Genomic DNA, 27,042 nt, shown 5'->3' on the forward strand with positions numbered 1-27,042 from the left:
ACTAACGTCATAAACTTTTTTAATCATTTAATAATTCATAACTCTTAGACGAATCCTAAATTTAGTAGCCTCCTCCATTATCCTTACCGCGACCCTGAGTACACGCCTATTAATTACATCATAATTTTTTCAGGATACCTCGTAGAAGTCCAGCAGCACTCCCTAGCGACAATAAGCCGATAGGAAGTGCTGCTAGCGATACGAAATCGACCAAACAACTACCGCAACCTTGTAACTCCTGCGGAAGGTCCGACCAACCTGAGCGATTACACAGTCATCCTGTTACTCCAATAACAGCCAATTCTCCAAAACTACTAGGTAAGTGGAAAATTTTAAATTTTTTAATCATACTATGTATTTGATAGCGGTAGCATTTTAGAGTCAAACTTGTTATTTCATTGTTAGTAACCACTTTTCGTAGTTTTGCGTGCTATAGATAAAAAAATTTGAGAATTAAAAAAATATATTTTCGTAACAATATTTTATTTCTTTAATTTTTTGTTATTTTTATCAGTTTTTTTGTACTCCTTTAGCTTTTCTAAATATATTTACACACATTTTATCTCTTTTTTTCTTCGTATATTTATTTTATATTTATATACACTCATGGACAAAAATATCGAATATTTTGGAATTTTCAAATTTTTGATTTTTCAAAATAAATTCTGGTCAAGCAAGTCGTTTATTGTAAAATAGAGTTTATTTTAATAATGTTTAATGAACAATTTTAAGTTTTTATGCGGAGAAAATTGTGAAAAAAATAAATGTTTAATATTAGGTAAATAAGGTTATTTTATTCTAAACTTAAATGATAATTTAAAATGCTTAAACAAGTCGTTTTAGGTGATCCCATATGTGCTCTATTGGATTTAAATCCGGGCTAAACGGTAGCCAATCCAATCTTCGAATTTGGACCTCATCAAGATAATTACTCACTATGGCAGCGGCATGTGGTCGAGCATTATCGTGCATTAATGTGAATCTTTTATATCCAATGTAACCAACATATGACAAAACATGATCTTGCAGGATATTTTAAACGTAAGAATCACCAGTCATCCGTCCAATCACTTCCACAAGTGCGGTACGTACCTCCCAACTACTACCTTCCCAAAGAATTATGCCATCAACTCCAAAACTAACGGTCTGGGCGAGACTGCAGCTGGCGAATCGTTCTCCAACCTTTCTGTAGACGTAGTTTTGACCATCTGGCTTCCATAATAAGATTCTGGTCTCATCAGTAAAAAGAACGTTTTTCCAGTTGTCGATATTCGACTAAATATGTGTTCTTGCAAATTCCAAACGACGAGCTTTATGATTTTGGAGAAGACGTGGAACTTTGGCGGGGTATCTGGGCTTTAAGTTTGCTTCATTTGATCTTCGTCTAACTGTTTGTGAACTCACATTAACTTGTCTAACATTTAATAGCTCCTTTCTGAGGTGTATCGATGTCAATGAATGATTTCGTGTAGAATTAAGAGCCAAAAAACGGTCATCAAGTGCGGTTGTGCACTTTGGGCGTCCTTGACCAGGCCTTCGTACAAAATTTCCTGTTTCGCGGTACTTTTTTAGAGTATTCGAAACTATAGATTCAGTTCTGCTGAGACGTCGTGCGATACCTTTTTGTGCATATCCTTCCTCGTACAAAATTACAATATGTGCTACTTGGACTTCATCGCAGTGTCAAATTGGTGGGATACTTGTTTTAAACTTAGTTAAATCAAAACAATATTTACTTAAACTTAATAAATTAAACTAAAAATAACCGAATTAGTATGATTTTTCCTTTACGTAAAGAAGGATTTTTATGATAAAATGTACGAATGATACTAACCACTAAATAAACGTCAAAATAAACATCAAAATATTTCAAAACAATTGAATACATCAGCCTACTATATAAGTATTATCAGTAATCTAAAATTATTTTGAAATAATAGTGACTACAAAAAAAAATTTAAAAATTCCAAAATATTCGATATTTTTGTCCATGAGTGTATTTTCGGGTATCTTTTTACTAGCTTTTGGGACAGCATTTCCTAAAAATAATTTCATTTGTATATTGTCAACAATATAAAATATGCTTATTGTTTTTATTTATAAAGATAATGAATAGCATTAAATAAATAAAACTACATCAAAGTTGTCTATTAATAATCTTAAATTTAAAATTACATTAAATTAAAAAACCATAAAAATCTGATGGATGAATGTTTTGTTTGAAACATCTTCTTCAACCGCTCTATTTGTTCGTTTTTGCTTTTCCATTTAGTTCCTGCACCTATAGTTTATTTTTATGAACGAGAGAGTAATTAGCATAATTTTAACTGGTAGCTCCGACCACTCCATGGGCGTGCTCAAGATTAATTGAAAAATTACTTTGAATAATTGTAAAAAATAAATGAATTATTTCAGTGTTATAAAGTGTTATGTGTATGTAAACAAAAGTGACCTCTTTTATCACACACTATATTAGAATTGACTGGCCTACATTAAAAAGGGTTTTAAAAAATTCACATTTTTTTTAATTTTTAAAAATTACAAAAGAGAAAAAGAGTTTTTAAAACCGTCTAAGGTATGTTAAATAGATGAATAAAAATAATAATATAAAACTTACAGCTACTTGTTACAAATCCAAATCAGATTCAGAAGATGAACTTTCAGAACCAAGATTTATAATAACTGGCTCGATCATTTTATCAGTAATATTGTCCAGCTTCCACATTTTTTCCTCTTCTTTAATAGTGTGATTTACTGCCTTTTCCCAGTTTTCAGGTTTTACATTATTTACGGCCTCCAAAAACAACTGTTTAACATCATGAATTTTAAAAGTGGTATTTTTTCTTGAAACTTCACTCTTTATCTGTGCCCATACCAGTTCAATCGGGTTTAATTCACAATGATATGGTGGGGATCTAAGTACTGTCATTCCACGATTTTTGGCAATTTCATCAATTTCGTATTTTTTAAATTCTTCTTTATGAAGGGCACACAACGAATAAAGTTCCTTTCTTATAGATCCGGGATGGTACGTAATATTTTTTGAACTCAGCCAATTCTGCAAGTCTTTTTTTAACCACTTGGTTGTGGGCAGTCCTTCTATAAGTCTGGAGTGATAACTTGCATTATCCATTACTATTACACAGTTCTTAGGAAGAAGATCTATCATTTGTTCGAACCATTCTTGAAAGACATCAGCGTTCATGTCTTCATGGTAGTCACCGGTACGAGTTGATTCAAAAGTTAATAAACCACCTTCAACAAAACCGTCTGAACTGCCAATGTGTACTATTATCAGCCTGCGTCCCTTTCCTGATGGTGGGTTTAAACCAGTAGATAAGTTATTTACAAAAGCGTGCCTTTGACTTGTAACAGTTTCATCCTGCCAAAATTTATTTGGTGTATGACCCTCGTTGATCCATGTTTCATCAAGATAAAATATTTTTCTTTTTTGGTTTCTCATTTCCTTTATGGTTGTTAGAAAATGTCTTCTCCATATGACAATATCGCTTCTTTCTAATAAAATAGACTTTCTGGGATTCTTTTTCCAGCGGAAGCCTATTTCTTTTAAAAGTTTCCACAACGTACTTCGACTCATTTCTGGGTAATCCTTATCATCTCGAACTGAGACAAGAACTTTATCCAATGTTGGAAATTCTTGTCTAAAGAAAAATTCATGCACTTTCCGTCGAAGTCCTTCTTTAAAATGATATTCTATTTGAAATTTTGGTTTCCCTGGAGCATTACGTGGCATTTGAAAACTACCACATTTCTCTTCTTTAATAACTCTGTAAATCGTAGATTTCCCAACACCAAGTGTACTGCTAACTAACTCAACGGTCTCATCAACACTTTCACATAAACGTTTGTCTGTAAATGATTTAAAACAATTAAATAATAATGTTTTTTCATTAACTGTTAGAGGACCAATTTTTCGGCGTTTACACGGCACTTCCAAATTTTCCATAACACTAGTATACACAATAAACTGCACCTTGCAACTGAAGTACCTACTTTTAGTGAACTGTTAAGAATTTTGAATACGCCACTTGGACCTTCCTATATACAAAATGGAAAAACCCACTATCACATTTTCTGTGGAATAAGTTTAGAAGGTAATTATCTAGTCAATTACTGTCGTAGATTCCTGGAATTAAAGAATTAAATGTTTGATTATTGAAACCCTTACTTCGTGGAATGCACTCATTTCAGAATAAAACGATTTATTTTATCTAAAGAATTAAACTTGATTTTGCAAATAGGCAAAGAATTAAACTTTATTTTGCAAATAGATAAAATAAAACGTTTTATTTTATCTAAAGAATTAAACTTTATTTTGCAAATAGGTAGGTACTTATTAAACTTTTATTGGTTATATATAACCAATAAAATAAACATCTTAAATTTCTTGCAAATTCATTAGTACCTGTTAACCTCCATCACTCCGACACTGGCAACCTTATTTAGGGATTAGTAACCCTCACAACTATTGTATTCTATTCTGCTCCAACCTTTATACCTGGTGGTCATACTCAATTTAAAATTGTTTTCCTATATACTTCTGTAAACTTGTTGACAAATATCTGTTTTTCATTGAGTCACCCGTATCAACAGTTTAGGGATTTGCATACATAATTTATTGTTTTATTACTCTCTCATACATAAAAATACACTATAGTTTTACCACTTTTTTTCCTTTTTCCCATATCCGTTAGCCCAACGTTAGATTGATAAGAAAATTAAATTTTAGAAAACAAAAATAAAAGCTCAGCGTATATTTTAGAAGTCTAATTGCATCAAACAACATTTTTGAATTTCCTAATTATAGAAAATATTTTATAACGTAATGAAAACTATTAATTAAACAAAAAAAATGTGAAAGTTTACCACTGAGTTACATCCCCTTTATTTTTAATGACATCCACAATTTTTCGAGTCATAGTTTTTACCAAGTTCTGACAAAATTCTGATTTAAACGAATATTTCTTGCAATTTTTCCTTCAATTCGTTGACGGACCTGGCAGGATGTTTTCTCAAAGCTTTTTTCATTTCGAGCGACAAAGTATCTATCGCAGACAAGTCGGGACTGTTAGAAACCCATTCCAGAAGTGGTATGCCATGGTTTTCAATCCATTTTAAACGCTTTTTGAGGTATGAAAACCTGCGCCGTCCTGTTGAAAGACAAAATCTTCCGCTAATGTTAAACGGTGTTCCATAATCCCATCGATACAATGTAACTTTCCCACACCTGTAGACGACATGCTGCTCAGATTATGACATATGCAGGAAATTTGACTTTTCTCTTCAGACAATCGGGATGGAAAGCTTCATTTTTCCTGCTAATTTTTACATTGCTACTTAGAGTATTGAAGGTGGTACACTATCGTATGCCTTTATCATATCTATAAAGACTACATGAGTTAAAAGGTTGTGGGCTAATCTTTTCTCAATAAACTGCTTTAGAGAAAATATGCTGTCTATACAGGATTTGCCTTCACGAAAGCCATTTTGTTCTTCTACATCTGTCATCTCTTTTTCAATTGTATTTTTTATTATTTTTCCAGAGTGAATTTATTACACTTAGCCCCCTTGAAGTGATGGTGTTCGTGAATTGCGGTCTTGTTTTAGTCAGAAGTTGTGAGTAATGTTCGATCCAAGGTCGAATTCTAATTCTATAATAATCCAAGAAGATCTAATTCTTCTATTAAATCTATTCTACTCACTTCTTTTCTATTTGTTCTCAGGTTTTTTACCATTTCCATGCTTCTCTTGATCTTGTTGACCCTATATATTTGTTGAGCTCTTCCCATTTACTTTTCCAGGAAACATTTTAATTAAACATAAATCAAATCAAATTAAACACGTTAATTAAATGTAGTATAAGTCAAAAGCATATGCGTTTAATTCGATTAAATAAGTAATATACAGTCCACTAGCTATCGGAACAATATTTCCAAAGTGGCTAAGAAATATAAAAGACTGTGTAGTCCAGTTACTGAGGCTTAAAATATGGTAATACCCTCCGAATTTTTTATAACTGCATCGATTTCTTTGAAAATTTCAAATTAAGCTTATCTTACCCTCCACTTCAAAGTTATATACGCTCTAGGTGCCCTTTTTGTTTTTAAGGGGTGAAAACTACCCCTTATTGAAGAAACTTGGAAAAACACGGATTTAATTATTTTATGCACTTAAATCTTGTTTATTCGCATAAGGTGAATATTGTAATGTGTTCTCTAATATGAAAATTAATTATTCACAATTTTCAACCCTTAAAACCCTTTAAAAACCCTTAACAGCTAATACTTTTTATAAAAATAATATGAAAAAAAAGTGTGTATTTATAGTTAATTGTGTATTTAAATACAAATAAAAATTAATCCCTCGCTATACAATAATATTTTATTTATTGGAAATTTTCAACCCTTACAATCACCCTTATGACAAAAATGAATTAAAAATGAATTAAAAAATATTTCTATTGGTTTGAAACATTTCTTGAGTGCAGTTTATTTAACGAAAATTAATTTTTTGCATATAAAATAACTTTTTATTATAATTTTAACATTTTAACCCTCACAATCACCCCCTTTGTCAAAAATGAATTAAAAAATATTTTCAACGATTTGAAACATTTTTAGAGTGCATTGTTTGTAGACAAAAATTAATTTTTTACTTATAAAATGAGCCTACTTTTTTCAACCCTTACAAGCACTCCTTTTGATGAAAATAAAATCCTTAAATCCTTAACTTAGACATGGACATAATAGAAAAAATTTAGTTTATAATATATTACAATTTTTTATTTTCCAAAAAACTAAAAATAAATTCAATGCTCCAAATTATAAAATTTTTCCATGCTATAAAATTTATTCTAAAAAGTACTATTGGTTTTTTTACAATAACTCGGTTAATTTTTGATGCTACAACATGCATAAAAACACGATTTTACAGGTAATTTAACGGGCTATAAGTATAGGAATGTTGAAACATTCTAAAGTCCTTCATGTTTAAAGGGTGAAGGGTCAAAGGGTCGGAGACCAGTGGTTCATGCGCTATAAAGCAAACTTCAACCAACTATATCTCCGTTATTTTTTAAGCTACAAAAAAAATTAAAAAATGAAAATTTTTGTTAAAAAAAAACCTATGTTTTTGTATTGTGTCATCTTTTACGTATCTTTTATAGTTTTGAAGTTATTATAAAAAAAAAGATTTTTTTTTAAATATTTACAAAAAAAATGTAATCATACTTTTTTTTAAAAACTGGGTATTCTAAAGTGGCTAAACTTTTGGATCATACAAAAAACACTAAAATAAAGTGAATTCTATAAGGAAAACAATTTATTTCAATCCTAGTGAACATGACGTTAGTTTTATTGCGTTTTTTTTTTACAAAAATTTGAGAAACCCATCGTTTTTTTGATCGTATCTCACGTACACTTGGTGCAAAGGACATTTACCACCACTCATTTTAAAGCTCTTTTCAAGCTTCAAGCTCTTTTAAAAATATTATATGAGTTTTTCTCGAAAAATGTACGCGTTTTCCGTTATTTAACGTTAAATACTCGTATTGAAAGACAAAAAGAAAAACAAACGTTCTTTGAACAGCCAATACAGAACAGTATTGATCTAGCGAAAAAAATGTTTACTACATTTTTTGTTTGAAATTTTTCCTTCTATCGAATAACGTGGTTATTTTGAGTGAAAAAATTTCCACCCTCGAAAAGGGGTGGCCAACACCCTCAGGGTGGAAGCGCACATCGGCACTATATAACTTTTGTTCCTTGAGTAATTATTTACCAACACACAAAATTTCCAATGAATCGATTCAGTTATAAAGAATTCGGAGGTAAAAACCCTCAGTAACTGATCTAGTTTTGACTTCGAAGATATAGACACCGTATTTTGAAGACCCGAAAACGGCTCTCTGTAAATGGTTTGAGGAGAACAGACAAGCACCAACGTGCGACTACAAGCCACAATAAAAAGATGATGCGTTATGTCATTAGTATATTCAACTATATTCTTCATTCACAAATTGTTGAGAGCACGAAATATGCCTCAAACTCATAAAACGGTCGTAAATCATAGGCGTTCCTAAGGTGTTTATTCATTAAATAATAATATAATGTTTTAATACTGTTATATATAATATTCATAATATTTTAATACTAATATATTTAGCAAAAAAACAATTAAAACTTTCACGGCTAATGTTGGTTATTATATTATATTAATAAAAATAAGAATTTAACCATTAACAATTTTGTAAATAAGAATACCTTATCTCTTTGGATATTTCAATACTAATCTTCGCGTTAAATCACTTTACTAGAAAACCTGGAATTCATATCCGAAGGTACTATTCGTTGCAAGATAATTAAGATGGAATTCCCCAGATGTTTAATAATATAATTATATTCGAAACTTAACTTGAAAGGGTGAAGTTATTACGAACGAAAACACGGTATAGCTAACCCAAACACAAACGAACACTTAAAGAGAGGTAAAAAGCCTATTGAAATTGATAAATTTGCCAAAAATGGTATTCGAAGAAAATTCATGGATTTTTTTTCAAAAAAGAAATACCAAACCTAAACAAAATTTTACAAGAAGTTAGAGACGACCCGGATTTGCCTCATATCGGTCGAACTAAATTGGGGCAAGTTTTAAAAGAATTAAATTTCCGGTGGGAGAAATCAGACCGAAAATCACTTTTGATTGACCGGGAGGAGAAGATGATGTTGGAGAAGAAATTATCTAAGATTCATACGAAAATTCCGGGCTGAAGAAAGGCCCATCTTCTACCAGGATGAAACGTGGGTAAACTCAGGTCATACTCTAAAAAAAATTTGGTCAGATAAAAATATATTAAGCTCCAGGCAAGCCTTTATGGAAGGTTGGTCTACTGGTATCTCCCACCTTCTGGTAAAGGCAGTAGATTAATAATTTCTCACATTGGCAGTGAAAAAGGATTTGTTAAACATGGTTTGTTGGAATTTCATTCCAAAAGCACAAATTTTTGAGCATTTTGAGCATTGAGTATTTTGAGCAAATGACACATACCACCAAATTCAATTATAGTATTAGATAATGCACCTTATCATTCACGACTAGTAGAAAGACTTCTAACGAATGCGTGGAAGAAACAGGATATTCTTGACTGGCTGCGGAATAAGTATCTGCCTTACGAAGATGGAATGGTAAAAGCAGAACTTTTAAAAATTGCACGGCAACACAAATCTAAGTTCAAGAAATACGTAGTTGACAAAATGGCGGAACGGCGAAACATCACAGTCTTTAGACTTCCACTCTACCACTGCGAAATAAATCCAATTGAACTCATTTGAGCACAAATGAAAAGTTATGTGGCTAGAAAAAATACGTTATATAAAATACAAGTTGTACGTGAATTGTTATACGAGTCTTTATAACATATTACAAAACAAAACTGGAAAGATGCAGTAAGACATGTAATAGAAGAAGAACAAAAAATGTGGGATCTTGATAACATAATTGATGCGACCGTAGAGATTATTAACCTAATTATTAACCCTCAAGACGACTCGGATTCCGAAGTTGATCCTATTTATTTTGAATTTGAATAGTTTTCTAATCGTAATTATATAAGGTAAGTAATAGTAGTTGTAATCGTAAGGTATTAAAGGGGAAAGGCGCAAAATGTCGCCTGTCAAAATGTTCAATGTGTTTTAAATGTATCAATTTTTTTTTCAAATCCTGAGAAAACTAAAAAGCATTTTTGAAAAATTTAAAAGCAGAATGAAATATTTTTTAGAATAAATAAAAAGTTTCTTTTGCATGCAATATTTTCAATTAAAAATTATACTATATTTTCTCTTTTATTTTCACCCCTGTTACATAACATATTAAAATAAACACTGTAGAAGTTTTCAGAGACTCTCTGCCCTGAGTAATAATGTAATCTTTCATTCTGCGTTTAAATTTTTCAAAAATATTTATTAGTTTTCTCCGGATTCGAAAATAATGGATACATTTAAAACATATTGGAAATTTTGCCAGGCGACATTTGGCGCCTTTTTCCTTAATTAAATAAATGTATCTTTTATAAATGGCAAGAAACTTTTTATTTTTGAATAAAATAAATAAGTTTTATTAAAAAATAGAATTTACATAAGTACAATTTAAAAAATATATTTATTTAGTTCAAATAAATGTTTCAATCATATACTCTACGACACTGGTCGTTCATATCTAACCATTCAAAATACCCCCGTAATAGGATTATAAGGTATTGTATTCCTTCAGATATAAGGTGGATTAGTCGAAAACGTCTTAAACCGTCAGTTTTAGGTTGGTTTTTACTATTATATCGTATTACTTATCCTCTCTGTATTTCAGTTTTCTAATTAGGGTTAAACTTGTAGTGAGCTATCAACAAATTGTGAACCGGGTATAGTTAGATACGTGATACTATACACATGTATGTACATTTATTATTCAGTTACGCGATTGATAAGATCTATTACACATCATTGCAAAAAATTATCGTTATTGAACTTTACCTATAGATATTATCAACACATAAATGTGTATTAGCAAAAATGAACAATAATAAGATGTAAATCATCTACTTGAATTGAAACATTGTCATTATATATCTTCACGGGAATCAATTGTACCAATAACTATATTTCATTCATTTAAATATGTCATTATCCTATCATTTATAAGTACATTGAAATAATAATTATTGTTTATGATAAAGGTAAATGTTTATGTGCTGAGGACGACGATCTTATACACTCCTGGGCCCTTATTTTAGCTCGAATGTCATGAAGTCGTTCGAGGGGATGCACATTTATTAATACTCACAAAGCATAATAGTTTTTATGCCATAATAATTAATTATTATTGCGTCTACATACAGGGTGTCTCACGACAAGTTTACACTATCTATTTAGATCAAAAATTACTTACACGATATTTATGAAAATTGGTATATGGTGATTACAAGTTATGGCAAACTTAAATAAAATATTTTGACAGGCATGCCATTTTCGGTTATACGAGAAATGAACAATAACTGTGGTATTTTAGATAGAACACACACATACAGTGTGACCCATTTAGATTGGAAACACCTCCATAAAATTTGAAGTTGTTAACCGATTTTAACCAAATTTTTTTTAATGTCATGTAATAAAAGGTCTATTGCGGGACGAAATATGAAATATTTACTTAAATTTTCAGGGCATTCTACGATACTTTTTCTTCGTCGAAAATGAAGAATTTGTATTAGCGATTATTTTTTTATTAAAAAAATTTCTACGCCACTGGATTTAGAGTGGCTTCAAATAGCTATGACAAAAATTTCATTAAAATATATTTATTAATAACAAACTTAAACTTGAAATTTTAAAACTCACTAAGAAAAAAAACACTCTTAACTCTTGGGCCCATAAACAATATTCTAAACGTTTTGCTTCGTCGCCTTCTTGTAATGTGTGTAAGAATTTTGGTTTGAAAGGTTTAATATTATTTACCTTAAGACATCGCCGAATACTCTCTCAAGGCACATTCAAATATAAACTAGCATTCCTTAAACTGACATGAGGGTTATTTCTGAAATTATCTAAAATGATTTGATCATTTCCTCTTCTTCTTTTTAACGGGTTATTTTTTAAAATTAGTTTTGATACTGCACCATATTCATTAAATATTCTATTTATTTTGTTTACCGTACCGCAGCTAATATTAGGACGATCCACATGTCTGTCATTAAATATTGTACAAACTTCCCTGGCACTTCTATCGTTATCTCCCAAAAGACGTATAATTTCAATTTTTTCTCTCAAACTTAATCTTGCAGCCATGACACAAAATATTACTAAAAGAATTTAAAGTAAATATTGTTGCAGATATTATGCATCAATTTATGCTAGCACTGAAATTTGTATGACACAAATAATGTCAAACAGTAATATCGTTGTCATGGCAACTGAGATTTAGTTGTAGCATGTAAAGTTAATAATAATGTAAGTGCGTTACTTGCATTAAATTTTTATGCTATTTTAAACATTTTTTTGTCTAGTAGTGGTTTATTATTAAAATTATTTGAAAAATAATTAGTTTTATGATTATCTGTTGATACAGGGTGTTCTTTTTTGACTCGTAGCTTAGTGAGTTTAAAAATTTTAAGTTGTCATAAATTCGTTATTAATAAATATATTTTAATGAAATTTTTGTCATAGCTATTTGAAGCCACTCTAAATCCAGTGGCGTAGAAAGTTTTTTAATAAAAAAATCGCTAATACAAATTCTCCATTTTCGACGAAGAAAAAGTATCGTAGAATGCCCTGAAAATTTAACTAAATATTTCGTATTTTGTCCCACAATAGACCTTTTATTACATGACATTAAAAAAAAAGTTTGGTTAAAATCGGTTAACAACTTCAAATTTTATAAAGGTGTTTCCAATCTAAATGGGTCACACTGTATATTATTACATTTTGTCACATTTTACACTTGTGTTAAATGTGTGTTACATTTACATCACAATTCTCTGCCTAGCAGAAATTAAATGCTCTTATTCAAAAGTTGGTAATTACAAGTCAAAGAAATTGCACACCCACAAAATAGTACAAGTACTTTCATTCATTGTCATATAACTGTCCTCTTTCTGTATAAAAATTTTCAATAATTTAACACACATTTCAAAATATATCTCTTTAATAAATATAAATAACTTTAATAATTTAAATAATATAAAACATCACATTTTCTTTCAACAAATAATAACATATACCTTACTCCTATATCATCTGTTAACATCCCTCCCCTCAAGAAACTTCCTCCTAACTTGTCAGACAGTTACAACATTGACCGAAGATCACTCATTATCAGTAATACGGGATAGTTTGAACTATGTATCACCAATCACTATATAAAAACTCTTGTACCGGAATTTAAGTAGTATTTTGTTTATTTCTAATTTATTACAATTCAACAGATTTTTTCTCTTACCAATTTGTGGGTTGTTACTTTGTCTGCTAAAGCAATTTTATGCATATTAATAAACACAGACATGTAATATTGGCATAATTACTATAACTTTTTTGATCTATATCCATATAAGACAGCACCCTAATATGGGCTTTTTATAATTTCAGCATTTAATTTACTTTGTACCACTGACCTGATGATGCTTTGCAAATTTTAGAGAGCGAAACCGGTCGTCTTGGGTAGTAAAATTAAATTGATTGTGAGTAAGTCTAATTTATTTCTTTTTTACCTCTAAATAAAACTCGGTTTGGTGGTGAAAAGGTCCTAGCAAAAGAGTTTAAGGACAAAGGTTTAAGGTGAAAGAGGCCCCACAGGATGTAGGAGACCCTACATGGGAACTGGAGTAAGACTAGGCTTGACTACCCATGGGCAATCATAAATTGAATAGGAGGTAGAAAGGCGGGGCGATGGGCATCGACGTGCAACTTTTTCTTATTTAAATCGTCGTGTATTATTCACGAGTTAACTATTGCTCATATCAATAATTTATAAAAAAAATTCCGCCACCATTTAGCAGATTTTTGGTCATTATCATAAGTAGATACTTTTTGGTCCGGAAGGTCCACTCCTCCCATGAACTGATTATAAAATATCATTGTAATCATCTTACCTAAAAGCAATTCCCACTATGTATATTATTAGAAAAAAGAAATATAAACGAAAGTAAAACGAACGAAATAATGTACATGTACATTTCAGGTACATATTGACGATTAAGGGGAATACCATATTCGTTTACAATATTTTATAAATTGCTGGGAGTAGTAAATAAAACAAATAATCAACACAACCACAAGGGCATCAGTTTATCAACGATATAATCAATTTATTATTGAATATAGTGAGTAAAAAACACAAACAAATAAAAAATCCATAAAAACATTTGTTATTTTAATAGGAAAAAGGAATAATAAGATTCCAGGTATTTACCTTAGTAAACAATATTATAAACATTGGTACTTCGGTTTGTTATAAAAAACAGTCAATAATCGTTGTTGACAATTTAATTTCAGTGCAATAAACCAATTCAAAAATTCACGGTCACGTATAGAGATGTCACATTGAATACATATTACGGCATGTTATATGTAAAAATAAACTTTTATTGTTTTTTTGTATTACTTTTTAAAAATACCACTTAAAAAAACCACAAAGGTGTTTAAAAATGTTTATTTAATTTAGATTAACTTACTATTTTACTATAATCAATAATCATTATCTAATTTCCCACATCTCGCGTTAGCAGCTGGAAATAAGTCATCACAAAAGAAACTGTATTTGCACGCCTTATCCCCTTACCTCGTGATTTTTTATTCTTCACAAACAACTTTTATGTTGTAGTTCACATCCTCAGAGGTACTGAAAAAGTATTTAAAAAAATATTTGATATTTTTATGTAAGAAAAAACACAATTGTGCCTAATTTGGGACAATTTGCGATAACGAAAAGGCAAACAAAATGAATAAGTATTTTTATTGAATTATTAATATCTCTATCCACAGTGTCGTCTGCATATCGTAAGTTGTTAATTAATTTTCCGTTAACGGTAACTCCCGCTTGGATATTATTGAGCGTGTTTTGGAAAATTTCTTCAGAATATAAGTTAAGCAAAAATGGCCATAAAACACATCCCTGTCTAACTCCTCTACATATCTTCATTTCTTCTGAGTGTTGCCCATCAATTTGAGCTATGACACTTTGGTTCCAATATAATGTTTGTACTATATTTATGATTTTACTGTCAATGCGCTTGTTCATAAGTATTGATATTACTTTTTCATGTCTCACTTTATCGAAAGCTTTTTCGTAGTCAAAAAAAGCACAAGTGTAGATCAACGTTTACATCTCGACATCGCTGAATTAATATGTTGATGGCAAATAGTCCTTCTCGAGTACCCATCCCATTTCGGAACCCGAACTGTGTCTCGCTAATATCCTCCTCTAGCCTTTCATATATTCTCTTATGTATTACAATCAGCCATAAAGATCTTAATTGAAAAATGCATCGAGTACAACATACCACTGGTTCTTGCATTTGTCGATTACGAGAAGGCTTTTGATACTGTAGAGTTTGAAACCGTACTGGAAGCCCTAAATCAAAGCCGAATAGATTACAGGTACACGTCACTAATCAAAAACATCTACGAGAACGCTACATCAAGTATACGACTACACGAAGACACAGAAAAATTCAGCTTAGGTCGAGGAGTAAGACAAGGAGACAATATTTGACCAAAATTGTTCACGGCAGCTCTAGAGTCAATATTTAAGAACACCCAATGGCAAGATATGGGCATCAATATAGATGGAGAAAGATTAAATCATTTGAGGTTTGCAGATGATGTCGTATTAATCGCAGATAACTTACAGGATACAGTTTCTATGCTACATTCGCTTAAAAGTCTGTCTGAAAGAGCAGGATTAAAGATAAACTTTGAGAAAACTAAACTTATGACAAATCTCGTAATGAGTGGAAATATAACTATCGACAATAATACCATACAACAAACAGACACTTACAAATATCTGGGACACGAGATCAAAATAAACAGAGACAATCAAACAAATGAAATACAGAGGCGAATAGGCCTGACATGGGCAGCATTTGGCAAACTAAGCCATATTCTAAAAAGTTCAATCCCCATGTGTCTCAAGCGAAAAGTTTATAACCAATGTGTTTTGCCTGTACAAACTTATGGAGCAGAGACTTTAACACTCACGCAGAAATCTGCGAATAAACTAAGAGTTACACAACGAGCCATGGAACGTGCAATGCTGAATGTGAGCCTCCGAGACCACATAACAAACCGACAAATCAGGCAAAGATCAGGAGTTCAAGACGTCATCGAAAGAACCACGAGACTTAAGTGGAACTGGGCAGGACACTTAGCCAGAACACAAGATGGACGATGGACAAGACGAATTATGGAATGGAGGCCCAGAAATTATAAAAGAAGCCGAGGACGACCACCGACTAGATGGACCGACGACATAAAAAGAGTAGCGGGAAACTGGCTACAAGCGGCCCAGTGTAGAGAACACTGGAAAGAACTGAGGGAGGCCTATGTCCAGCAGTGGACGGGATTGGCTGATTGATGATTACAATCAGCAGTACTTTTAAAGTATGACTCATGAGGCTGTGTTCGATAATCAGAGCACTCTTTTGCTGCTTGTTTTTTAGGGATGGTTATAAATGCTGACTTCAGCCACTCTTGTGGTATTATTCCCGTACCGTACACCATGTTGAATAAATCTGCCAATACTTCCAAGTTATCCACTTCCAACAGTTCTACTGTTATTTCATCTAATCCAGCTGCCTTATTGTCTTAAGAGTTTTTGATAACACATTTGATTTCATCTATCGTGATCTTCTGTCTCTAAAGGATTTAATTCTTGTATTTTCCTCATTTCACCTCTTTCATCTTTAAAAAGTTCTCTAACGTACTCCTCCCATCATCTTAATTTCTCTGGTAAATCTATTAGTAGTACTCCTTTTTTGTCTTTTATGTATCCTTGCTGTCTATTTCGACCCATTCCATGGTTCGAAATGGATTCCATTCCATTTCGTACACCATGTTGAATAAATCTGCCAATACTTCCAAGTTATCCACTTCCAACAGTTCTACTGTTATTTCATCTAATCCAGCTGCCTTATTGTCTTTAGAGTTTTTGATAGCACATTTGATTTCATCTATCGTGATCTTCTGTCTCTAAAGGATTTAATTCTTGTATTTTCCTCATTTCACCTCTTTCATCTTTAAAAAGTTCTCTAACGTACTCCTCCCATCATCTTAATTTCTCTGGTAAGTCTATTAGTAGTACTCCTTTTTTGCCTTTTATGTATCCTTGCTGTCTATTTCGACCCATTCCAGTCACTTCTCTTATTTTTTTGTGCATATTTCTCATATCATATTGTGTTTCTAGTTCTTCTATCTCTTTACATTGTTTCATCAAATAGATTTCCTTAGCTGTTTTGATTTTTTCCTTAATTATTCGTTGTATTTCTTTATACTTCTGTAAATCCTTCTTTAGTTTTATATTTCCTTCTTTCTTCCGTTTGTAATAGTATTTCTTCTGTCATCCACTGTTTTTTAGCCTCTGAGCTATGTTGTATCAAACTTTCTTGAGCTGGTATCAGTGATTTGTAATTTTATATTATACCACTTTTTATTTACATCCGTAATTTGTTTGTTGTCAGTTAGTGTTTTTTGCATATTAACATCGACATTATTTTTTAATTCGTTTTTTATTTCTTCGTTTTTTACCATTCTAACATTAATTTTTGGTTGTTGTTTTCTGAGTTTAATTCTTTTAAATTTTATTTTCACGTCCGCAACTAACGGATTGTGGTCTGAGTTAACATCTGCTCCAGGATAAGTTTTAACTGAGGTTATAGAGTTTTTATATCTGCTATTTACGAGTATAAAGTCTATCTGTTTTCTGACAATGTGGTTTTCTGTATGTGAAGGAGACGTCCATGTATATAGTCTTTTCTTAGGAAGCTGAAACCAAGTATTAGCAATTACTTTATTCTTTTCTTGGCAGAATTCTATGAGCCTTTCTCCTCTCTCGTTTCTAGTTCCTAATCCGAACTGTCCAACTATATTTTTAACTGTACCTACTCCAATTTTTGCATTAAAGTAAAAAAAAACTGTAGCCCTTTTAAGGGTTTTTATAAAATATACCCATTTACAAAGATTCTCTTTTTTGTGATACGTGGTATACAGCCAGCTGCAGGAATTATTTCCCTTGTGGATTTTGCATTAAAGTCTCCTAAAATGTCAGTAATATCTCTAGATTTTGTTAACTCGATTGTATTACTTGTGCCAAACATAAGACAGTATGCGCTAAGGGTTTAATTTTGGAGAGTAGTATATTTTATCCAAACTCGAACTTGCCTCATGTATATTTTTTCTAAAATCAGAATACCTTTACCAAAAAATATTGAACGAAAATAATCTACATAAATTATATACTTTTTTGTGGAATTTCCCACTGTTATATATAATAACAAAATATCTCATTACCTGTTAACATATTCTATTTAAAACCTTGTGGGGTTATTTTTACTTCAAGATTTTAATCCGATTTAATACCAAAATATTCACTTTTCTGTAAAATCAGTCAAAACGTTAATTTTATCTTATCAATTTCGTCTACTTTCAACGCAATACAGTTTCAGTAAAAGTTGTTTCGTGACCCTGTGACGTTGAATAACAATAATAACAATCGAAATATTGTTATTTAACTCATTCCATAATCGACTAATCCTTCTATCCGTTATTTAAAGCAGATTAATATTGATGATGCCATCATTCATCTCACCGTTTTTAGTTATTACTCACTGGTGCGTCAATTATGAATACGAGGGACGGGAAATAATTTCAATTATTTTCATTTTTAGGATAAAACTAGAAATATGCTGTATTGTCACTGAAAATTGTACAATTTTATGAATAAAGCTTACAAAGATTAAAAATTTAGTGAAATTACATAAATCATCAATATCACAAAATAAATGATAATAAAATACACAATCCATTGCAAAATTGAAATAAATTGCAAATTGCATAATAAACCCTTACGAGCTAATAAGTTTAAGCTGCTGTGTGAGATACCCTTTCTTTCTTTCTTTCTCCCCTTCCTTTTACCCTAACAGGGTGTCGGATTTGGGCTAGCTATTTTAATTTCCATTTACCCACCTCTTCCATTCTTTTCTGTTTCCTGCCATTGTTTTCAATTCCTCGAGTGATTTTTGTTTAAGTTTTCCCGCCTCTACTACTTGCTGTATCCATTTTTTTCTTGGTCTGCCTCTTTTTCTTTTTCCGATGTTTTTTGCTTCATAAATTTTTCTTGTTATTCTATTGGATTGCATCCTCATCAGATGCCCATACCAGTTCATTTGTCTCTTTGCTATTTTGTTCATTATCGGTTCCTGGTTGGCCATTCTCCTAATAGTCTCGTTGCTTAATCTATCCCATTTTGTCTTTCCAACTATCCTTCTTAGATGTCTCATCTCCATTGCGTTTATCCTGCTCTTATGTTTTTCCAGAATTGTCGAGTTTTCACTTGCATAGAGCACAGTCGGTATCACTATTGTGTTATATATTTTTATTCTTGTTTCTCGTGCAAGTTCTCTTTTTCCCATTATTGGGGCTAACGCATAATATAACTTGTTTGATTTCTTTGCTCTATTTGTTATTTCCCAGTCTATTTTTCCATCATTAGTTATTATACTTCCCAGGTATTCGTAAGTTGTTACTATTTCCAATTCTGAGTTTTTACATTTTATCTTTATTTGATTATCTTCCTTATCTCCTTTGCCGCTGATTATCATTATCTTACTTTTTTCCTCGTTTATCTCCATTTTAAGTTCTTCTATTTGTTCTACCCATATATCCATTAGTTTCTGCATTTTATTCTCGGAATCTGCTATTAGTACTATGTCGTCTGCATACATTAAGGACTCTATTGTTACCGGTTGTAATCTGCGGTAACCTATTATTGTCTGTAGTTGATTAGTTCTGACTCTAGTGTTTCTTATCAATTCGTTCATTACTATTATGAATAGCAAAGGGCTGAGACTATCTCCTTGTTTAATACCTCTTTTCCAATTAAATGCTTCCGATCTTTCCCCTGTTATTTGTACCCTTCCTTTTACCTCTTTGTAAGTACTTTCTATAATTTTTATCAATGCATTAGGTACGTTAATTTTCCTCAAGCATTTCCCTATAATATGTCTTTCTATCGTGTCAAATGCTGCTCTTAGGTCTATGAATGCTAATACTAGTTTTTTCCCCGTATCTATGCTTCTTTCTATTAGGTTTCTAATGATATATATGTTGTCATTTGTCTGTCTTCCCGGTCTAAATGCCATTTGTTCTTCTCCCAATACCATTTCTACTTCTTGTCTCAGTCTCTTCTCTATTATTTTCGTATATATTTTAAAGCACACCGATGACAGACATATTGCCCTATAGTTGTCGCAGTTTACATGTGTGTGAGATACCCAAATATATATAAAAATACTTTATGTAGTTACTTGTACATATGTAACGTAGATTTTTTGCCTACCACATAGGGTATTATTAGGGGGTTTGAAAATTGGGGACAGAAATTATGGGGCTAGAGATAGGGCAAGCAAAATAAATCTAAACTTATGCGAACGGCACTCAGGGTTTATTTGGAGTAGCTGGGTCGTGGATAAGTGAATGGCTGGGGGTTGGATTGGGGCAACTACAAATAAATGAAACAAAGGGGTACTTACATGAATCTCCTGGAACAAATGGACAGAAAAAAAACAACAGGAAGGACCTCTAGCTATTTAAAATAAGGATGCCGCTTCGAGGAGCCAAATTAACGATTACAACAACTAGTAACTATTAAAATAATTATTAGAAATGAAAAATATATCTTTTTAAATGAAACTCAAAAAAGGGGTTAGAGAGTTAGTTAAGAGAAATAAATAAAATGGTTTAGGAAAAAAAATTTAAATATTTATTGTTGTCTCACCACAAACAGTTACAAAAATACTATATTCATAGTCACAAAAGTAAATATAAAAATAACAAAGAGAAACACTTACTATTGTTTCTGGGCTATAATTCGTAGCAGAAATAAGTTATTACAAATAAAAATTATCTTTTTAAATGATGAAAACAGTTATTAATAAAAATGTTTATTTTTCCTTTAAAATTGAAGCACAAAAGTTATCTTGATTTCACTAAATTACTTTTGGGGGTGGAAACTAGACTTCACTGAAATTTATGGGGTATAACTAAGCTTACACTTTCTGCCACACGAACAAAAACTGCATATCACACAGCGAATTATTGAGGTTGGAAGTTGAAGGGGCACTGGAACACAAACTTTGAAAACTTTTCTCCTTAAAAAACTGGAACAGGTAGAACTGAACACAATGGCAAAATGTGGTTATCTTTCAAAATCTCACTTAGACTGCAACTACACATTGAACTGCTACTATTAACTGCCACAAAACAATAAAAAAAAACATTTACGAATCTGAAGAAAATTCGGACTAACATGGACACAGAGTGATCTGATTCTTAAAAATTATTCGCTTCCCAACTTAGTATAAACAAAACATATAAACTGGAATATTTCGTTCATCTGACGACCAAAAATATCTTAAAGTGGTTTCGATCACAAGGATAAAAAGGAAATACACATCTGTTTTACATAAACAAACTTTTAAAACGTGTCTATTATCGACCTTGGTGACGCTAAGAAGAATTGAAAGGTTATTTTTCATACTCTCGTATTACTCGTACGAAAAGAAAGAGAAATACACTGAAATTACTCTACGGTGTTTTAACATATACAAGTGGATTTCAATATATACCAAGGAATTTACAAATGCTACACATAAAGGTACTGTAATTTCTTAGTTATTCGTTAAGAAACTCTTCTACTGAATAATATGGTCTTTCAGATAGATAGACTTTGGTCATTTTATGGAACTCAAGGAAAGAAGTTGCAAAGGGAGATGGTTGTATAATTTTATTGTCGAATATAATATAGGTTTTTTTACTAACTGAGTGGACGGGATCGGTAAATGCACATGAAAGGTAGAATTTCTGGTGGAGTAGTCATTATTAGGTCTTGCTGGAAAACCATGTAGGTGTTTACGAATTAATCAAACAGTTTCTAGAATATATAGAGAGGGAAGAGTTAAAATCCCGTGATTTTTGAAGTAACTTCTGCAATGTGCTATTCTACTGGGGCCAAAAATTTAAAAATAACATCAAATTGTACAGCTGTACTAGAACCCCAAAAATGAAAACTATATCGAAGATGTGACTCGAGCAAAGAAAAATATGTTATTTTGGTATATTTATGCTAAATTAATTTCCTTCGAAACAGATCTTATTGCATAGCAGACTGAGGCTGGTTGCTTACTTAACAATTCGATATGAATGAACCATTTAAGATTGCTGTCTATGAAAATACCAAGAAATTTTACAGAATCAACAATACTAATCTGACTGTTATTAAGTTGCAAGGGTTGAAGAGCTCCTTTATATCATAATGCTACTATCTTATCCACCTTAAAAAAGAGTAAATTAGAGTCGGACCAGGTTTTTATTTTAATTAGATCAGAAGTTATAGTTGCATGCAATATTAGAGTTCTTAGAGTTCCTCTAGTTAATACTGGTATTATCAGCAAAAAGAAAACATTTTTCCATCGATTTTAGTTAGTGATGTCATTTATAAAGATGAAAAGTAGAGGACCCAATACTGAACCTTGTGGTACTCCACATACAATGCTTGTGACCAGAAGCAGTATTATTTGCTCTAACTAGTTGTTTTCTATTCCTCAAGTAAGATTAAAACCAATTCAAAAATTCAAAGAAATACCTCGAATTCCGTAGAAATTTAATTCTTTTATCAAAATGACATGATTTACACAATCAAAAGCTTTGGCATAGTCACAAAAAACCGTGGCAGTGTAAATAGTATTGTTTAGTGCTTTATATACTTCATTAGTACAGAAAACATAGCATCACTGGTACATTTATTAGATAAAAAGCCAAACTGACTTTATGATAAAATATTGTTTTCAACGAGAACGATCATATGTCGGGCTTTTTTAAGTCTCTCAATAATTTTGGATAGGATCGGTAGTAAGGCAATAGGTCTATAGTTACAGACATTTGATTTTTCACCACCCTTATGAAGGGGAATAATAATGACTGTCTTTAGGTAGTCTGGAAATACACCTTTTTCAAAGGAATCATTAATTAGTGAGACTAGGACCTCCAACACATTTTTTGGGATATTTAAGTAAATTTTATAAATTAATAGTCTATCAGTACTACAAGAAGATTTGCTTTTGCTACTACTGATTATTTGAATCAGTTCAGATTTATCAACTGGTCTTATAAAAAATGAATTCGAGACCTTTTTTGAATGGGGAGATAGGAATTAGAATCTTGTTGTGGTAAAATAGTTGATGTTATATTTTTACTCACATTATCGAATTATCCATTTAGATTTTCAAGGTTTGGAAGAGAAAATGTTTGAGCTGTGTTAGTTTTATTTCGAAGATCGTTTATTATGAACCAAGTTTCTCCTTCAACATTTTTAGAGCTTCTTGGACGATTTTGACTACATTTTTTTAGCTGTTTTGATAAGTTTTAGATAAGTTCCTCTGTACTTGGAGATATATTCAGTGACAAAGACGTTGGTAGTACATTTCTTTATGTACAGAAGTGAACGCATAGTCACAGTATATTGCTTATAAAGAATCAGTAGGTTCACTCTGCCGCCAGTCCTTTGTTCTTCATGTTCCATTTTTTTCACGCGCATTACTTCCACGCGCAGATAAATTCCAGTTTTTGATACACTGCTCAATATAATTTTTAATACACTGCTCGAAAATAAATAGGAAAAAGTGACTTGTGGCGAAATAAAATTTAATTAGATTTTCGGAATAATGAATACTTTCCTAAATTTAGCGTTTTCGACAATTATCAATAGTTTCCCAAAATAATTATTACTGTTTGTCCTTCAAAATGTATTATGTTGAATCCATCAATTTTGATTAATCGAATATTAATTTTTTGTATTCATTAGAAAATCACACTGTATTCACTGTTACTGGTGAGAAATCTCATAAAACGAAGAGCTAATGAGGAAACTAATTTCTATAGATGAAAAAATAATAATACATTCGAATTATAAATTATATTTTGAAAATTTGAATTTTACAATACCAGTTATAATAAAAATAGGATTATAAAAACACAAGTAGCGAACTATGAATACAAGTTAGAATAGAATATATATATTATCTACCAAATTCATGGCCAAAACTTACAATTTCCCACAAATATCCAACAATTAGTTTTAAAAATATATGCATACCTTCAATTCTATATGCCAATGATTCCGGAGTACTCGCAAATGTTTGTAACTTCTCCACAGGTGTGCCTACAAAATTACAAAAATGAGTTCTCTCATTATTCACCTGAAAGAAAGAACATACCTTGAACTGGAATGTTTAATCTCACAAGATGAATAGATGGTTTTGCGTTTTTTTTTTCAACCTGCTTTTAAGCATTCCTGCAAAGGCAGGTTCCTCAAAATGTAAACTGCATATTCTAAAGTGATCATAACAATATTGAACACTGTACATGGCAAGTTTTTCACATTGAACAATTTTCTTCCATTCTGCAAACCTAAAAATACAACACCGATGAGGTCAATTATATTAAATAGAGAATTTAGTTCTTACCGATTTTCATCCTTGGCAAACCTGAAGAAACTCAAGTTCAAGTTGTTATGGTCCCTGGAATTTTTTCTACATACACAGCAATAATAAACACTTGTTTTAGCTGAATTCATCATAATCCGTCGTTTAAAATAATAAAACCACTTAGAAAACTGGAGAAATATCACAGTAATATGTATTAAAAACGAAATAAACTTATAAAACCAACTAAATAACAACAAATAAATGAAATTTATATATAAATTACTGAAATAACTGTAATTTCTAGTTTCACAGCATAAACACAAACACGTGTTTGGGTAAAATCAATGTTGCCAAATGTAATCAATCAATGGATAGATACTTATGATTAATTATTTGAGAATAGATTAAGTCAATTAGGCAATATGATTTTTCAAACTTTAGAAGTGTGTATAGTGGCTATGTAAAGAATTTTACCATTTATGAAATTTATTTTCCTCTTTTTGAAGAACTTCTATAATAATTATTTTATTATAAATTTGAAATATTCTTTGAAACTGATGGAATATTTTAAATCTCGCAACAGCGGCATTTTTCGTCAAATCTATTGCGCATATCTTCCAGGAGTGGATTCGAAATTGGAACCGTGAAAATGCGAGAGTGAACCTACTGATTCTTTATAAGCAATATACTGTGGCATAGTCTTGGCTGATATGCGGATACCTTTGGTACTCCAATGGTTGTGATGTTTTAACTTAATTGTAATTAAATGGAATGTTTTATTGAAAATACATACAATCCTATCTAAAAAATCACTGAAATTATAGTCCACGCCCACAGAGGAAAAGTGCCACCCAGAAGTCAAGCACAAATTTTGGAATTTACGAAAGTTCTGACCGGAAAAAATCCTACCTAAACGTTAGGTTTTCGATGATGGTTTGTTAAGAGTGTTAAACTTGGTATATACTGCTTCATGATCAGATATTCCCGCATTAATAATTGTAGAGCGTACATCAAGGGGTATGAAATCAGACAATAATAATCAATTATGGTAGATGTTGTTTTAGTAATTCTTGTAGAAGAATTAATGTGCATTGTGTTTGCAATCTGCTGATTTAGTTTATAATAAACATTGCTCAACAAAGTTGTATTATTAAACATGTAATTTTAGTAAATTTCAACGGGCGCCAAATTTGTCTAATGTTTATAATTTTTTTAAAAATATTGGTAATATAATACAAAAAACATTATATTTAAATATATATAAGTATCGTAATTTTTTTTTTAAATTAAACAAATTTTAAGGACTGAAAAAAGAATAAAATTTTCAGTGTCCTATAAATGGGACCCTTCTCTATACTGGGTTAAATAAACCACTTTTTGTACATACTCTCTAGTTTGATGTAATTTTTTAATAACTAAGGTTAATAAATGTAAAGATTGTTATATAATAATTCTAGTTTATTTATCTTAATTAATTTTATTTGTTTTAATTATCTATATTTAAAGTGTAACTATTTTCTTTCTACAAATTGATATATTTCCATATTGGCGGAGAAAATCGGTTAAGCAAATAATTATAATTAATTCATTTCCATCCCGAGAAAAATAGGTAAAGTTCAACACTAATGGGTAGATATGGAAATTTATACTGTTATCTTTCATCGCTTTTTGTAGCAACATGTTATTTGGTACAAATGCTTTTCCTATTATTCCAGTGTACGGCTAAACCTCATTTTTTAATGCAAATAGAACCTCAATCAATAAGAGTGTAACCTTTTTGTTACTAAATTCATGGTTACATTTGATTTGAAGATTGTTTGTTCTATATAAAGTGGATTGAGTTTTTAGGTTAACTTTTTGTAAAGCCAGATACGAATTGTTACATACGAACATTATTAAAATATATAATTTTTAAGTCACTTCTGAGGATATACGTTGTTTTATATCTAAAACATCATTAAAGTTAGAGTTTTTTCTCTTTTTGTCAGATGCCGAAATGGTTTTAGATGGTAAAAAGTTAAAAAATGCAATAAAACTTATAAAAAAATAAAAAACTTTCACAATATTCCTAAGTATGTACAATGTCATAAGTCATAAGGTTTTGTTAATACAAAATAGATCAAAAAATAAAGCTAGGAGCAACAGTATCAACAAAAGGCGTTGCAAGCTTGTTTAAAATTTCTGTAATGTATCGATAAGGATTCAAAACTGCTCTATCAATAAACACGAGATCAGTACGGCCTTTGAATGAAATGCCTGCCCAAAACATTACGGAGCCTCCTTCAAAAGCAACACGTGTTCGTCGAGCACAAGCAGTATAACGTTTCCCACGTCTTTTTTTTATGAGACCGTCTGAGCCATAAAGAACCATCCGGGACTCATCACCAAACAAAACGTTTTTCTAATCTTCTATTGGCAAATACTCGTGATCTCTAGCAAACTGAAATCGGCGTTGTTGATGTGCTGCTGTTAACGAAGGTCCTGTTGCTGGGCATCGAGCCCTTAGACCACATTGCCTCAACCTTCCTTCTCACTGTAGAAGTACTTAATGTCCACCCGTGAGCATTTTGAAAACGGTTTTGGATTGCTCTAGCCATAAAGGACAGATTTTGTAAAGAAGTGCGTTGTAAAGAACGGTCTTCTCTGGCTGTCGTGATTCTTCTTGCGCCTGATCCTGGTCGTAGTTCCTGAGATCCAGTCTCTACGACTCGTTGGTATGTTTTTGGACCATACCACGACTAACTACAAGCTGTCCGGGTACTTCTCTTTGACTCATTCCA

General features: G+C 31.3%; 1 protein-coding gene and 1 long non-coding RNA gene across 6 annotated transcripts in view; one reads left to right on the top strand and one right to left on the bottom strand.

The window, feature by feature from the left end:
* Positions 1-27,042, top strand: part of LOC140449244 (uncharacterized) — a 151,367-nt gene that overhangs the window by 31,568 nt on the left and 92,757 nt on the right. For all 5 annotated transcript variants that reach the window (XM_072542448.1, XM_072542450.1, XM_072542449.1 and 2 more), the window contains exon 3: positions 134-318. In XM_072542448.1, the coding sequence (XP_072398549.1) occupies positions 134-318 (185 nt within the window). The remainder of the gene's footprint in view (positions 1-133; positions 319-27,042) is intronic.
* Positions 23,737-24,808, bottom strand: LOC140449246 (uncharacterized). The gene is made up of 3 exons (XR_011951759.1): positions 24,302-24,808; positions 24,053-24,245; positions 23,737-23,997 (listed from the first exon to the last, which is right to left on the bottom strand). It is a non-coding gene; the product is annotated as an uncharacterized lncRNA (long non-coding RNA).

This window comes from Diabrotica undecimpunctata, chromosome 8, assembly GCF_040954645.1.
Source record: "Diabrotica undecimpunctata isolate CICGRU chromosome 8, icDiaUnde3, whole genome shotgun sequence".
Taxonomy (NCBI): Eukaryota; Metazoa; Arthropoda; class Insecta; order Coleoptera; family Chrysomelidae; genus Diabrotica; species Diabrotica undecimpunctata.